This window comes from Mytilus edulis, chromosome 2 (genome assembly GCF_963676685.1).
Source record: "Mytilus edulis chromosome 2, xbMytEdul2.2, whole genome shotgun sequence".
In the NCBI taxonomy this organism is placed as follows: domain Eukaryota; kingdom Metazoa; phylum Mollusca; class Bivalvia; order Mytilida; family Mytilidae; genus Mytilus; species Mytilus edulis.
In genome coordinates, this window is record NC_092345.1 from 47601504 (window position 1) to 47614955 (window position 13452).

A 13452-nucleotide genomic window follows, 5' to 3' on the forward strand; every position below is an offset into this window, starting at 1 on the left:
GTCTGAGCCAGTGAAAACTCTTCAACAGCTTTATCTATTATTGGATAAAAAAACAGAAAAACGTAAAAATAATTGAAATTAACAGAAAACAAAAAATCATTGAGTTTGGAAAAAGGGGGAAGGCTAAAACAATTGTCACTTCACCAAGTACCTATGACTTGATAACGTTCCTGAAATTCTCCAATCATAAAATATTTTTTTACAGTTTACATACTATCAACCAAGCTCTGAATGCCAGCGATTTTGTGTGTTCTACTCAAAATTAAAGCATGATAAAAAGATGATTTGCATATAAGAAAATTTTATCTTAAGGTAATGCTATTGCAAAAACAAATGGCCTGAGAGGTGCTGCAATGTTGCCAATAGTCTTTCATGATAGTTGGTAAATCAGGCTTTATTACGCCTCAAATATAGATATTAGCTCAACAAATTTTTCCTTTCATTCAGACTGTTGATGAGATTGGCAGCGTCCCAGCAAACACAACAATCAAAGTTTCGATTTTAGTGACACTTAAGAATACAAGAAAGAAGAGAAGTTCTGCTGCAGCTTCAGTATGTGGGATGGCTGTTTTATATGACTATATATGTGGCAGTAAACGGACACGAAATCTTGACATAACATTAACACGGGAATATCCTGGCCGACCAGCTCTTCCATGTGGTGGAGGTAGTGGTGGGAACAGTGGTGGTAGTAGAGGAGGAGGAGGAGGAGAAGGAGGAGTATCTTGTGAGTATTTAATTACTGTCTATATTACTATTTTTAAATAAATTTGTTCCTTGGATGTCATCATTGTAGAAGAGGATTCGGAGAATGGTGTGATGTTCATCATTTGTGTTATTATAGGAAGGATAAAGGGAGGTTATCATAATAACACAATTGTACTCCAGCTCAAATATGATGACTTCAGCTTCGGACTAACATCTATAAGGTCCTTATGATATTTGTAAACCATTTTCGCTCCAAAGAGCTACTGATTTTTCCTATTTTAAAACGGTCGGAAATGCAGGTTAAGGTCGCATTGATAATTATTTCCAAACTGTTTATTTTATATCGCCCGTGCATAGCTTGTCGATGGATGTATATATGTCGTTTCGTTATATATTTTTTTTATGATACATCGTACCTTATAATGTCTTAATATTCCTTTCCTTCACACTATTATAAAAATATTCCCTTTTGCAAACATGTATGTCTCCGAAATTTTCTTTCAGCCATATTGAATTTCATCGTGAGGTCATTAAAATCAAAAACAAGATTACCCTTATAACTTCGATATCCTATGTTGGTACATACACACACAGAATAGGAAACACACGTTTCGGTTTGTTTACGTTTAACTCAAAGGGATACGTGTGTTTTCATGTTTTGTAAAAATAATTACAACGAAATGTCTGCTGTACAGGGAATAACTTTTACTTTTGATATAGCGAATTTGAATGCATATCTTCAGGCTTTTTATGTCGTATAAATCGCCGAGGGATGTCGGAATTAACCAAAAGAAAGACTTACCGTTAGTACGTCTTTCTTCTGGCAATCCTGACACGGTTGGTTATATTGAACGTCCAATTTGCTGTGCGGAATCTACAAGTTCTTTTTCAACATCTATTAAGGGGTCAGTAGGTGACATGTTATCCAACAGGTCTGTCCGTATCCAATATGCTTTAATTTCCCAATGTTAGTCCAAATTCCCTCGATCTTTATCGCGTCTGGCGTATAGAATTATAATCCTGGTACCTTTGATAACTATTTACACCACTGGGTCGATGCCACTGCTGGTGGACGTTTCGTCCCCGATGGTATCACAAGCCAAGTAGTCAGCACTTCGGTGTTGACATGAATATCAATTATATCATGTATATGGTCATTTTTATAAATGTTTAAAAACAAAACTTTGAATTATTTGAAAAACTAAGGATTTTCTTATCTCAGGAATAGATTAACTTAGCCGTATTTGGCACATTTTTTTTGGGGAATTTTAGGTCCTCAATGTTCTTTAATTTTGTACTTGTTTGGCTTTATAACTATTTTGATCTGAGCGTCACTGATGAGTCTTATGGAGACGAAACGCGCGTCAGGCGTATTAAATTGTAATCCTGGAACCTTTGATAACCAATTATCCCGGACGACCTCTTTCAACGGGACCTATCTAAAATGTATCTATTGTTAATTTATTCTCGCCATGAACATGCATGAAGTATTTGCCACTGGACGTTGAGTAACCAACAATTGATTAATTATTTTCAATTTTTTTTTCGCCTTTTGTTACTCTATTTTCGCCTGCGTTATCGTGACAGCTTTTAAACTTTACAAATTATATACACCACTAGAACGATTTTATTAAGGTACCGACTTTTTGTTTTCAAGGGACAAACAATTTTTTTATTATTATTTTAATAAAAAACAAACAAAATTCATGTTTTTTTTTTTTTTAATAATACACATGAACATTTTTGAACTCCATGTTGAATCCGCCCTCCCTTCGTTTTGAATGGAATCAGACAGTTTTTTATTTTTCCGTTTTTATGGGACTATTATACTATACCATCGTCGGTCCGTCCGTCCGTCCGTCTATCCGTCCGTCTTCAACATGTCTTACAATTACTCAAAATGCTGTAATTAATTTACATAAATCGTTGGAGAATTGTTCGTATCTATCGATGAAAGCTTTATTTCGCTTTTTATAAATGTTTAGTTTTACGTTTCCAATTTATTTGGTTTTATTCATTAAAAAAGATGATTTTCTAGTTTTCGGATTATAAATCAAAAATGCTTTGAGCGCAGTTTGTATGAAACTTATGTAAGTTGTTGATATCTATTGAATAAAGCTTCCTTTTGATTTTTTTAAATTTTTAGAGTTTACGTTTCCAAGATAAGGGTTTTCAATCATAAAAAAGGATTTTCCAGTTCTCGGACAAAAAATCAAAAGTGCTTTGAGCAGTATGGTTAGCTAATATATCTATTATTTTTTTTTATATATAAATTTCTGATATGACAAAAATAAGAATCATGGAAGTTTATCTGTTGAAAAAGCGACAGGCGTGTCATGCGCTCATGGCGCAGCTCCTTAATCTCACTTCCCTTCTGAAAAAATAAATAAATTGCTATTTGAACAATTTGTAAATAAAGAATTTTACTTACCTTGTTGTCAGAATGTTATATATTAGTTACGGCAGTAGCAAGTTTGATGATTATGTACTCTGACATTAATGGATTTTTTGCAAATATGATGAAATATTTAGTTATATTTATTTGATTTTTTCATTGCAGATTCTGTGGGAGGTTCTGGTACAGGATCTGGATCATCAATAACATATAATCCTGTGACTCCATTGTCATGTGACTGTGCAGCTACTTTGATTAAAAGTTGTGCTTTGGGTTTTAACCCTATTGCAGGATGTGGGCTGGCTCTATCATCTTTGGCAACATCATTTAGTGTAAGAATATTTAAATGTGTATACCCCTGCTCCGAATTTACCAAATAGTATTCTAATGGCCATGTAGGAAATGTTCGTTCATTATTTCTAGGGTACTTTAAATAAGAGTGTCATGGTCTTGTTATCAGGGTTTTGGTCAATATAATTTCCCATACACAAACTTTCATAGTTTAGAGAGTGAACAGATGTTATCAATGAATACAATTTTAACATAATATACATTTCTGAGTTTTAATAGTCATATCTGGTTTACCTATCAACCATATATTTCTTTAAACCATTTCAGGATAACTAATATTTTGATACAATACTAAATTTCTTGCAGTTTATGAAAAACCGGTTGACCATCTTTGAGCACATATTTCGATTTCTTAATATATTTGTTTGGAACATGTCATTTTTATCGAAACAGACATGTGAAAAATAGAAGAATTGTAGTGAATGGTAGAATGTCCCTGTTGATTTTTTTCTCACACTTTTCTAGAGGATTAAGAGCTGATATATGATATTGTTCAGACATTTCGCTTGGAGTCAATTAAGACTTATATTCATTTACTAGTGCATAACATAACTAAAGGTTGAAGGTTCATTGATTTAACTTTATTTTGCCAAAATACTTAAAGAGATAATTTTTCTTGCTCTTATAACAGGACGAAAATACTGGAGGAAGTGCACTGATTGGTTCACTGAATGCTTTACTTGGACTTATAGATACATTTTTTAGCTGTGTAGCTGGGTTTCTAGGCCCTGCTGGCAGCACTGCATCAACGCTTTACACAGCTGCTAGGTAAAATATTGATGTATTGTAATTGACAATCCACTATCATTTTTTGCTATAAAGAAGTTAACTCCTAACTATCCTGCTGCCTGTCGATACATTTATTTTTTGGCATTGCAGAAATCATGTCTTCTTTGACTGTCCATGACCTTAAAATACTAAATTCCTGGGATGTGTTTTAGTTTATTTTAGTCTCTGATGCATGATTTTTTTTATTAATACTTGTTTTAAGCTTTTAACTAGATGTCAGTAGCTGCAATTACTATCAAATCGTACTTTCTTGTTAATTTAACCTGTTGATACTATTTGTAATAATGTTTTGTTATTTAATGTTTACTTATTCATGGTTTTATCTCGACTATATATCACCTTTGATAAGTGTTTGGTATTACTATTAATTTTTACGTTTTCGTACTAAGAACAACAAAATTATTTATTTTGTAAAAAAAAATTCCATTCTCCATTTAAACTGTATACCTTACCACAACATTATTTTCATTTACCTGTGGATATCATTGTATATGGATGCTTTTTGTTAATGGTTATTGTTTTTTTTGTTTTTTTTTAACATCTCACAGCGGTATACTATTGTTGCCTTTATTTATTCACCCCTTATTTTATTGATATTGTTTTTACCTTTTAGCATAGATCAAATTTATTCGATCAGTGTATGTTCACTATTGTTAGTATGTCTTTTGATTGAATTATACCATTTCAATTGATATTCTTTAGTGTGTCTTTCTATGTTGTGATGTTACACTACTGTTTCAGATAAGGGTTTAGGTTGGTAACTTTTTAAACGTTTAAACCCGCTGAATTTGTTCAAAGTCAGGAATCAGATGTTCAGTAGTTGTTGTTTGTTGATAAGGTTCATAAGTGTTTCTCGTTTCTCGTTCTTTTTATATAGATTAGACGTTTGGTTTTCAGGTTTGAATGGTTTTACACTAGTAATTTTTGGGGACATTTACAGCTTGCTGTTCGGTGTGGAGCAAAGACCGTACTTTGACCTATAATGGTTTACTTTTACAAATTGTGACTTGGATGGAGAGTGGTCTCATTGGCATGCATACCACATCTGCGTATATCTAAGCCCTTGTTCTCACAAAAACCATTTAAATGAAAACATAAGAGTTTTACTAATCTACTTTCTCATTGATGTGATTGCACTGTGAGCCTTTCAACAATTGAAGCAGATGACGCTAATATAACTAGTACTTTCTCGATAATATTCATAGTATTTTGTTTACAATTGTTTTGCTAACACCTTCATAGAATGAAATTTATGGACATTTAACATGCATAAATTGATTTACAGGGTAAATATAGTATTAAATCGGGCTATACATATCTCATCTCAACAAATTGTTCTGAAAAGAATAGCAATAACTCTCCATAAATTCTCTGATGTGTTGTTTATTCCATTTCAGACTTGTTATATAGTTTGACTACTTCTTATAAGAGCGGGTCAAAATTGGCCCCAACCTTTCTTATGCTTTAAATATCTTAAGGATAAAATCTAGATATGAAACAATCTTTATCAATATACAATATGTTTTGACATTATTTAGATGTCTGGTTGATGTTCATTATAACTGTGATAATGGTGGAAGGCGAAGACGTGATGTTAGCAGTGAAGTTGTGAACAATCTGTTAGATGCTGCCAAGCCTGTTGATAATTTTATGTCTATGATGCAGCAGATTCTTAATGATGAAAACATGTAAATAAAAAAATAAATTATATTTTATAGAAGTAAGAGATAACCAGAATTAAAGATCACAAACTATATACATTCAATGATAGTAGACATACTGTACATGCACATGCATTACGTGTACTTAATCGAGCAATGCTTCGATATTTGTGCTCTCCTACTTTATACTTATTTATTGAAAGGTCAACGATATCAACTAAAATTCCCAAAATATATTTTATAAAGGACATAAAAGGAAGGTATGTATGTAGATATGGTATAACGTTTTCCTTTAAATGCGTCGGATTTTCCAAGCCACTTTCCAATCTGTTTTTTGTAAATATCTCTTAGACAGAAGTGTTTTTACCATAGTTTTGTAAAACTATATAAATTATTTGGCCAATGCTGTGACGGATTTTTTTACTTTCTTCCCTTTAAATGGTTGTTCCCTACATTGTTAGTAGTACAAATACTTTGCTTCTTCTGTTTCTAAGTTTCTAGTCCGTCTCAAATAATTGACTTGATACAGATGTTGTTATTCTATTGAAAACTTTTTAAAATTAATATAGCTGCATCTTTAATTTTTTTATTCAATTACTATTATTAATAGCACCCTTAAGATGATTAGTTCAACAACACTCTGAAACAACAGAATTACCTCAAATAATCTGTTAAAAATCATTTGCAATTTATCTGTGTAGGAAGAACCTCATTATAAGCATTATTTTGAATTAAAGGTATGATGTTGATTCTTCATGGTATGGAGCATTTAGAACAGTTGTATCTGATGAAAGCCAATTAGGGGTCCAGCTGTCATCAGATGAATTCAGCAATATACTAAGTACGATCAACGACGAAACACAAAAATTTACGTTGAATAAATTCTTACAAAGATGGAACAACACAGGTACTTTATTTATGTTTTTGTAAGCCCACTTATCTTACAGAGCTACTGTAACCAAATTCAATAATTTGGAGTCTGTCGTTTATTTACTTTTCCAAAAATATGTTTCTTTGAAACTTCTGGACCAATTAGAAGTAAACGTGGCAAAAATCTTCTTTAGGAACCCACTGTGCAACAAATGTGTCCGATGATCCTGCCTACCAACCAACAAGGTCGACAAGGCTAATATTGAACATACGAATTAGTTAAGTCTATTATCTAAAAACTGATATCGATAGAGAAAATATTACAGATGTTTAGAATGTCAATATCGATAGACAGTCAATTCTTACCAGAAGACAATACCTTCTTGGAGTAATTGCCCTTAAATGACGATGTTATTATGTTTTGCGACATGGGCTTTAATATTATAAAGTATAATAGAGAAAGAGAAACTACTTACAGCAAAAGTGATCTATAAAACAGGATTAACAAATAAGTAAATTTTACATTTTTGCCATATTTTTTTTTTTTTTTAAAGTTTTGAGGGTTGTCTTGAAACGTCTTGCAGTAATTGATAAACTATTGAAAATGAGATTAGAAATGTTTGACAATCTTAAAATTTGTCAGGATCACAGCACAAGCGATGCTTTGATTAGTGTGTCAATTTTCAAAATACAAGATTGAATCAGTTGATTACTATTCTGTCTTCTGAATTATACATACACATTGTAATTCATCATCCTAACTTTTCATTATTCAGTTTGGGTATTTTAAGGAAAGGTTCAGAAAAAAAATAATCTTCTTTTCATAAAATCAATATTCCGTGATTAACATAATAAAGCAATTGAAATTGAAACAAATTGTTCACTGATTACTTTTTTTAACATTAGTAATAACTTTATGTACTCAATTGACAATGTGACATTTGAAAAGTTCATGATAATTCAATCCACATGCCCTTGATTGTGAAGGCATCCCCTAGTAGCTTCGTATTTATGATGACTTTACTACTGATTTTATCTGTTAAAAAACAGACTACAGAAACAACCCTCTCATATTTAAAGGAAAGTAGAATTTTAAGAGATTCATAGAAAAGGACAACCTAAACAGTTGGAGAACAAAAACTAAACAATTATTAATTTGACTTCTCTTAAACTTTACTTTGTGTCTTTTCTTTCTTTGTTATATTTGTGCTTTGTGTCTATCTGAATAAGCAAGCACTTCAAAACTGTATTTTTCTGTTTGTTCTTGTATTATGTTGTTCCACTATGGTCCTAGGATACAGGGAGGGCTGAGGGCTCCTAAAAGAGAGGTGAAAGATACCAAAGGGACATTCAAAAATCGAAAATAAAACGACAAAACGCCATGTCTGGTAGATATGTTTAACCTCACCACATGCACATTCCATATATGCCTGTACCAAGTCACGTTCAAATACAAGACCTTAAGGTCAATTTTATATACAGGACAATGATTAATACAACAAAGGGACACATATTTGAATTTCATGACGTCACAGGACTCATATATTAGAAAGAACACAGATTTGACACGTGGCAAATAGCCACATATTTGGGTGTGAAACAAATAAGAGAAAAGGGCAAAGATTGGGACTGGACATAGATTCAACTCTTACACATAAACATGAAATAGTTTCCACTTGCTGTTCCGCAAATATCAATTTATATAAATATTTAATAGAAATGTTTTTTTCTTCTTTTTCATTTAAGCAACTGCATGGAAGGATGGAACATTAAACACACTTGATGGTACTGAAGATATTATTAACTTAAAGAATCTTAATTCAGGAATTCAACAATACATTAATGATTTCAAGAGCGCTAAGACAAAGGGATTTGACACAATATTTGATGTTTTTGACCATGCAACAAAAACATACAAAACAGCGGAACAAGAAGCTAAGGTATCAGCATTTTAGTACTTATGATGGCTTATGTATTTGAGTTAAGATAACATAGTATTTGTGTAATTCAATTTAATTAAGGATTGGAAATATGAAGAAATCAACGAATTCGTTTGATAAGTATATTACATCCACAAACCTTTGGAATCGGAAAAAGAAAAAAAAATACTGAGCAAATTGATTGGAAACAAAAATTTCTGTCGATTTCATAGGAGTTTCATCACCCTATTATCTTTGTTGTTAAAAAGTTTGCCTGTTTCTTGCTGCAACCAAAAGAACATCAACAGTGTCTTTGACTTATTTGATTAAAATAACAACTTGAAATAAAATATGTAAAACTTGTAAAATATAAAATATATGAAATATAAAATATGTTAAATATAAAATATGTAAAGTATGCAATATGTGATATATAAAATATGTGTTATATAAAAAATGTAGTTTGGCAGTCTTGTTTGAACTTACAAACCACTTCAATATACTAGTAGTACTTTAGAAATTAAAGTAAAAATAGGTCGGGAATCCCTTCATTCATTATTTCCAAAATGTTGACCACACTAGAAAAGGTTTGCTTGATAGTTGATATATTGACTGAAGTCATTTTTAGAATCAGCAATAAGCACAGCTGTGTATCATATAGATATTATAATAGAGAAGATTTTTTTTCAACAAAACTAACTGAGTTTTAAGTTTTCAAAACAAACAACACACTTCATAATTATTTGTTCATTGTGGCTCAGGTTTCCTAGTTATTTGTTTTTAAATATTGAAAGCATCAACATCTAGCAAGTGCAATAAGTTCGACTAACAACCAAACAATAACACTTACAAACAATCAATTAAATCATCCTGTATACATACGTCTGTATTTTTATATAGAGGCAAGTATCACGACTGTTGTATTTTGATAGAAAGGGAAACACTTGATCTTCTTATTAATTATACCCCTGACAAACAAACTTTTATGGGGGTCAAAAGAAACATCCTGGCTCTCTGTTTTCTTTCTATGTGCTCTGTAACTTGATACAGTTGAAGAACACAACCATAGGAAATGACTGAAAGAATAAAATCCCGGTACTATATGCTAAAGATGATCAAATCCCAAGTTACTCACTTCAATATTGCTATATTTGGTAATAGTCTCTCATAAGTACAACTCCATCTATATGGCTTAACATATATTGATGACACCCTTCACAGTTATAGAACATATTTTGTGGATGAGCTAAAGGAAAACAGTTCTGGTCCGACATGTGTATGTGAATATAAGCAAAATTACACGTCTCCTTAAGCTACTCAATAATTATGCTTGGAATATTTTTACAGAGTGGAAGTAGTGGAGGTTCCGGTGAATCTGTTTGTGCTAAGGTGCGAGTAAGAATTGTCCAGGAATTAGTTCTAACACGTGATGCATTCAATGCTAGACTGGAGATAGAAAATGGAGAAACATCTGCACTGGAGAATATAATGGTGGAAATAAGAATTACTCAAACATATGGAAATGGAGAGTCTTCAAAGGATAAGTTTTCCATAGGTGAGAGAATAAGCTTGGCAGAGTTTTCTATTAACTATATTGATATAATCTTACATTTTAGAAGGACTACTTTATCAGCATACTGTTTAATAAAAACACGTTTTGTCCTGCTCACCTACAGTGACATGGTTGATAATTTTTCACACATTGTTACGTCGCTATCAAGTTCAGCTCACCATTCTAAGTCGCCGAGCAGGATGATATAGGTGTCAAAATGATACGATTATTGTAAATATTCAAATAGTGTTGGACAAATAACATTCTCTTATTTTCCTCGGAGTTCAGTATTTTTGTGTTTTTACTTTTTATGATAGTGACCTGTTATATATTTCTTGCCTGAAGAGATATTTCTGGTATCACACTGCTAGGTATGTGGTACAAGAAAGTGAAACCAAACATGAGTTTAACTTGATTTGCTTATTCTGCATCATGAGAAAATATTGCGACATGTTCATTGGATCTTCGTAAAGTCATTGATGACTTTCTAAGGTTGAGACGATGTACATTTCGATCATGGTAACGAAAATGTATGTTTTCTTAAATTATATACGAAACACTCACACTTTTTATCTAAAAATCGTCTTTTTGTCAAATATTATTACATCTTGAAGCGTATAAAAGTTTTAGTTTGAAAAGAAGTCCTTCTTTTTTGGGCGTTTTCTATATTTTTTTGTTTTTGTTTTGTTTTTTTGTTTTTGAGGTTTACATAATTTATATATTCCTTTCCCCAGGTAAACCATCATTGATAGGAATATCAGGTGTAGATGGAGAAGGGACCCTTGGAAAAGATTTGTCAGGATCAGCTGAATGGTTAATGATCCCTTATTCTACAGCAGCACCACAAGAAGATACATTGTATGATGTTGGAGGTCGGTTATCATACAGAGTTGGTGGTTCAAACTTTTCCGTTCCTTTGCTACCAGACACCATAACTGTAAAACCTAATCCTAGTCTGGTGGTGCATTATTTCCATGAAAAGTATGTAAGAGGAGATGATCCATTAACAACAGATGTTGTTGAGCCAATTATTCCATTTAGTTTAGCAGTATCTGTAATGAATGCAGGTTTTGGCATAGCACGGGCTCTGCGCATTTCATCTGCCCAGCCAGAAATCATTGAAAATGAAAAAGGTTTATTGATAACATTTAAGATTGTAGGTGCACAACTTGGAAATAATCAAATTGCTCCATCACTTTCAGTTGATTTCGGAGACATCAATTCCGATGAAACAAAAACTGCACGTTGGCTGTTGACATCTACTCTCAAAGGAACATTTTACAACTACACTGCTACCTTTGAAAACATCAACCCCCTTGGAGATCCACAATTGTCATTATTGGATGAACTTGAATATCATGAACTGATTCACTTGGTTAGAATAGATACAGACCATTTCATTGATGACTTGGATGATTTTTTGGTGAATGACGTTGTGGATAGTAATGCCATGCCAGATAAACTTTATAACAGTCAGAATGGATCAGATGTCTACGATGTGTATACAGGACATATAAGTCAGTTATACACAAGCTCATACGTGCGATCCCAAAACAAAGTCTATACAGTCGTACATCTCAAAGTAACAGCAAACGCATCAACCTGGACATACACTAGAACGGAAAATAACATCACAAGTGCAAACCCTGCTGATAATCAATATTTGTTACAATGTGAATCAAGTTCAAACAGGAAACTAATGATTGAAAAAAATGTATGGCAGACAACACATATTCTTGATAAGTTTTTTCTTCATATTTTTGATTTTATTCCCTCTAATGAAACAGCTGAGGAGGGCGTAGAAGTTACGTATGATATCACTTTTGGACCACGTAACATGTATGCCCCCATATTCAACATGACCAGTTACTCACAGACCGTGCCATTTGATGTTTTGATTGGATCCGTTATATTAACACTATCAGGTTATGACATTGACAACGATCAAACGTCATTTGAGATAGATGATGAAAATATTAAATCAGTTTTTACCATAGATGAGACACTTGGAAACATCAGAACAAAAGTTCCTTTGAATACAACTGCTGTGTATCAATTCAAGGTGATGATAGTAGATCATGGCATTCCACCAATGTCCTCTATGACAAATATCACTATAAGTGTAACTGACTATACAGTTTCTTCAATTCCATCTACAGACATTGCAAGCACAATATCGACATCCCTGACTTCAGATAGAACTAGCACTACTACTAACTCTGCAGGGTCATCCTCTACAGAAGAGACAGTGGGAGGTGATACAAGTACAAGATCTATTGAAATTTATACATCAGAATCTCAAGCCACGCCTTCGATCACTGCAGGATATACTTCGGAATCATCTATATCTCATGAACAGAGAAACCACACATATACCACATCTACTGTTACAGCTAAACCTACCACTGTAAAGCTAAAGGGTACAACTTCAGGAAGCTCAAGAACTGCTACTTTACCTACCTTTTTATTCATTTTTATTATTTTCCTTTTTGTTCAAGGGAGACAATAATCTCATAAATTTACCTGACTTGTTTGAATTGGAACAAAGTACAAAGACAAGTCATTCTTGTATACAGATGAAACATCTAAAGAGTAAATTATAACTGTTTCAGTTACTGCTATTAAGATTCGAAATTATCAACATAACCAGAAGTCGTACATGTAAATATAAGGGATAGTGATAGTTAATGAAAGATAACTCATTTTAAAGAATATTTTGCTTTATACATTTTACTAACCTACATTCCGAAAAATGTACAAACAACTTGATGCTCATCATTATAATAGACGTGTTTTTACATCATATAGTATATCATTTTAATATTATTTGTCTAAGAAATAATACAGATCATATTTTTCCATCAACTAAATAATAAAAAAAAAATATATCAAAGCCTGGTCATTTTTACATTGTTGATCAATTCTTATCGATGTCGGTTTTTTTTAATATCATCACAACTTCCGACTAAGTACCCATATCATGATATCTTCAAGTAGAGTCGGTACTTCAGAACATATTTGAAACGATGTTCATATAGTCATCAACTGTAATGTGAAAAAAACCCGTATGCAGTATTGTAGAATGTTTGAATGAAATTAAGATATTTTTGAATTTTTGCTTCCTCTTGCCATTATAGCTAAACTCATTCATTTGTAATTAAATATTTATAATTCCCTTCTCTGAATGTCTTTACATATTGGTTTATA

The 13452-nt window shown here is 32.3% G+C and overlaps 1 protein-coding gene across 1 annotated transcript in view; it reads left to right on the plus strand.

The window, feature by feature from the left end:
• The window catches only part of LOC139512306 (uncharacterized), a 270683-nt gene extending 257545 nt beyond the window's left edge, over window positions 1-13138 (plus strand). Inside the window, exons 27-34 of the mRNA XM_071299813.1 lie at window positions 448-727; window positions 3269-3435; window positions 4086-4222; window positions 5782-5931; window positions 6642-6811; window positions 8521-8714; window positions 10041-10248; window positions 10980-13138. Of these exons, the coding sequence (XP_071155914.1) occupies window positions 448-727; window positions 3269-3435; window positions 4086-4222; window positions 5782-5931; window positions 6642-6811; window positions 8521-8714; window positions 10041-10248; window positions 10980-12754 (3081 nt within the window). The 3' untranslated portion in view covers window positions 12755-13138. The remainder of the gene's footprint in view (window positions 1-447; window positions 728-3268; window positions 3436-4085; window positions 4223-5781; window positions 5932-6641; window positions 6812-8520; window positions 8715-10040; window positions 10249-10979) is intronic.
• The last annotated feature ends 314 nt before the right edge of the window (window positions 13139-13452 follow it).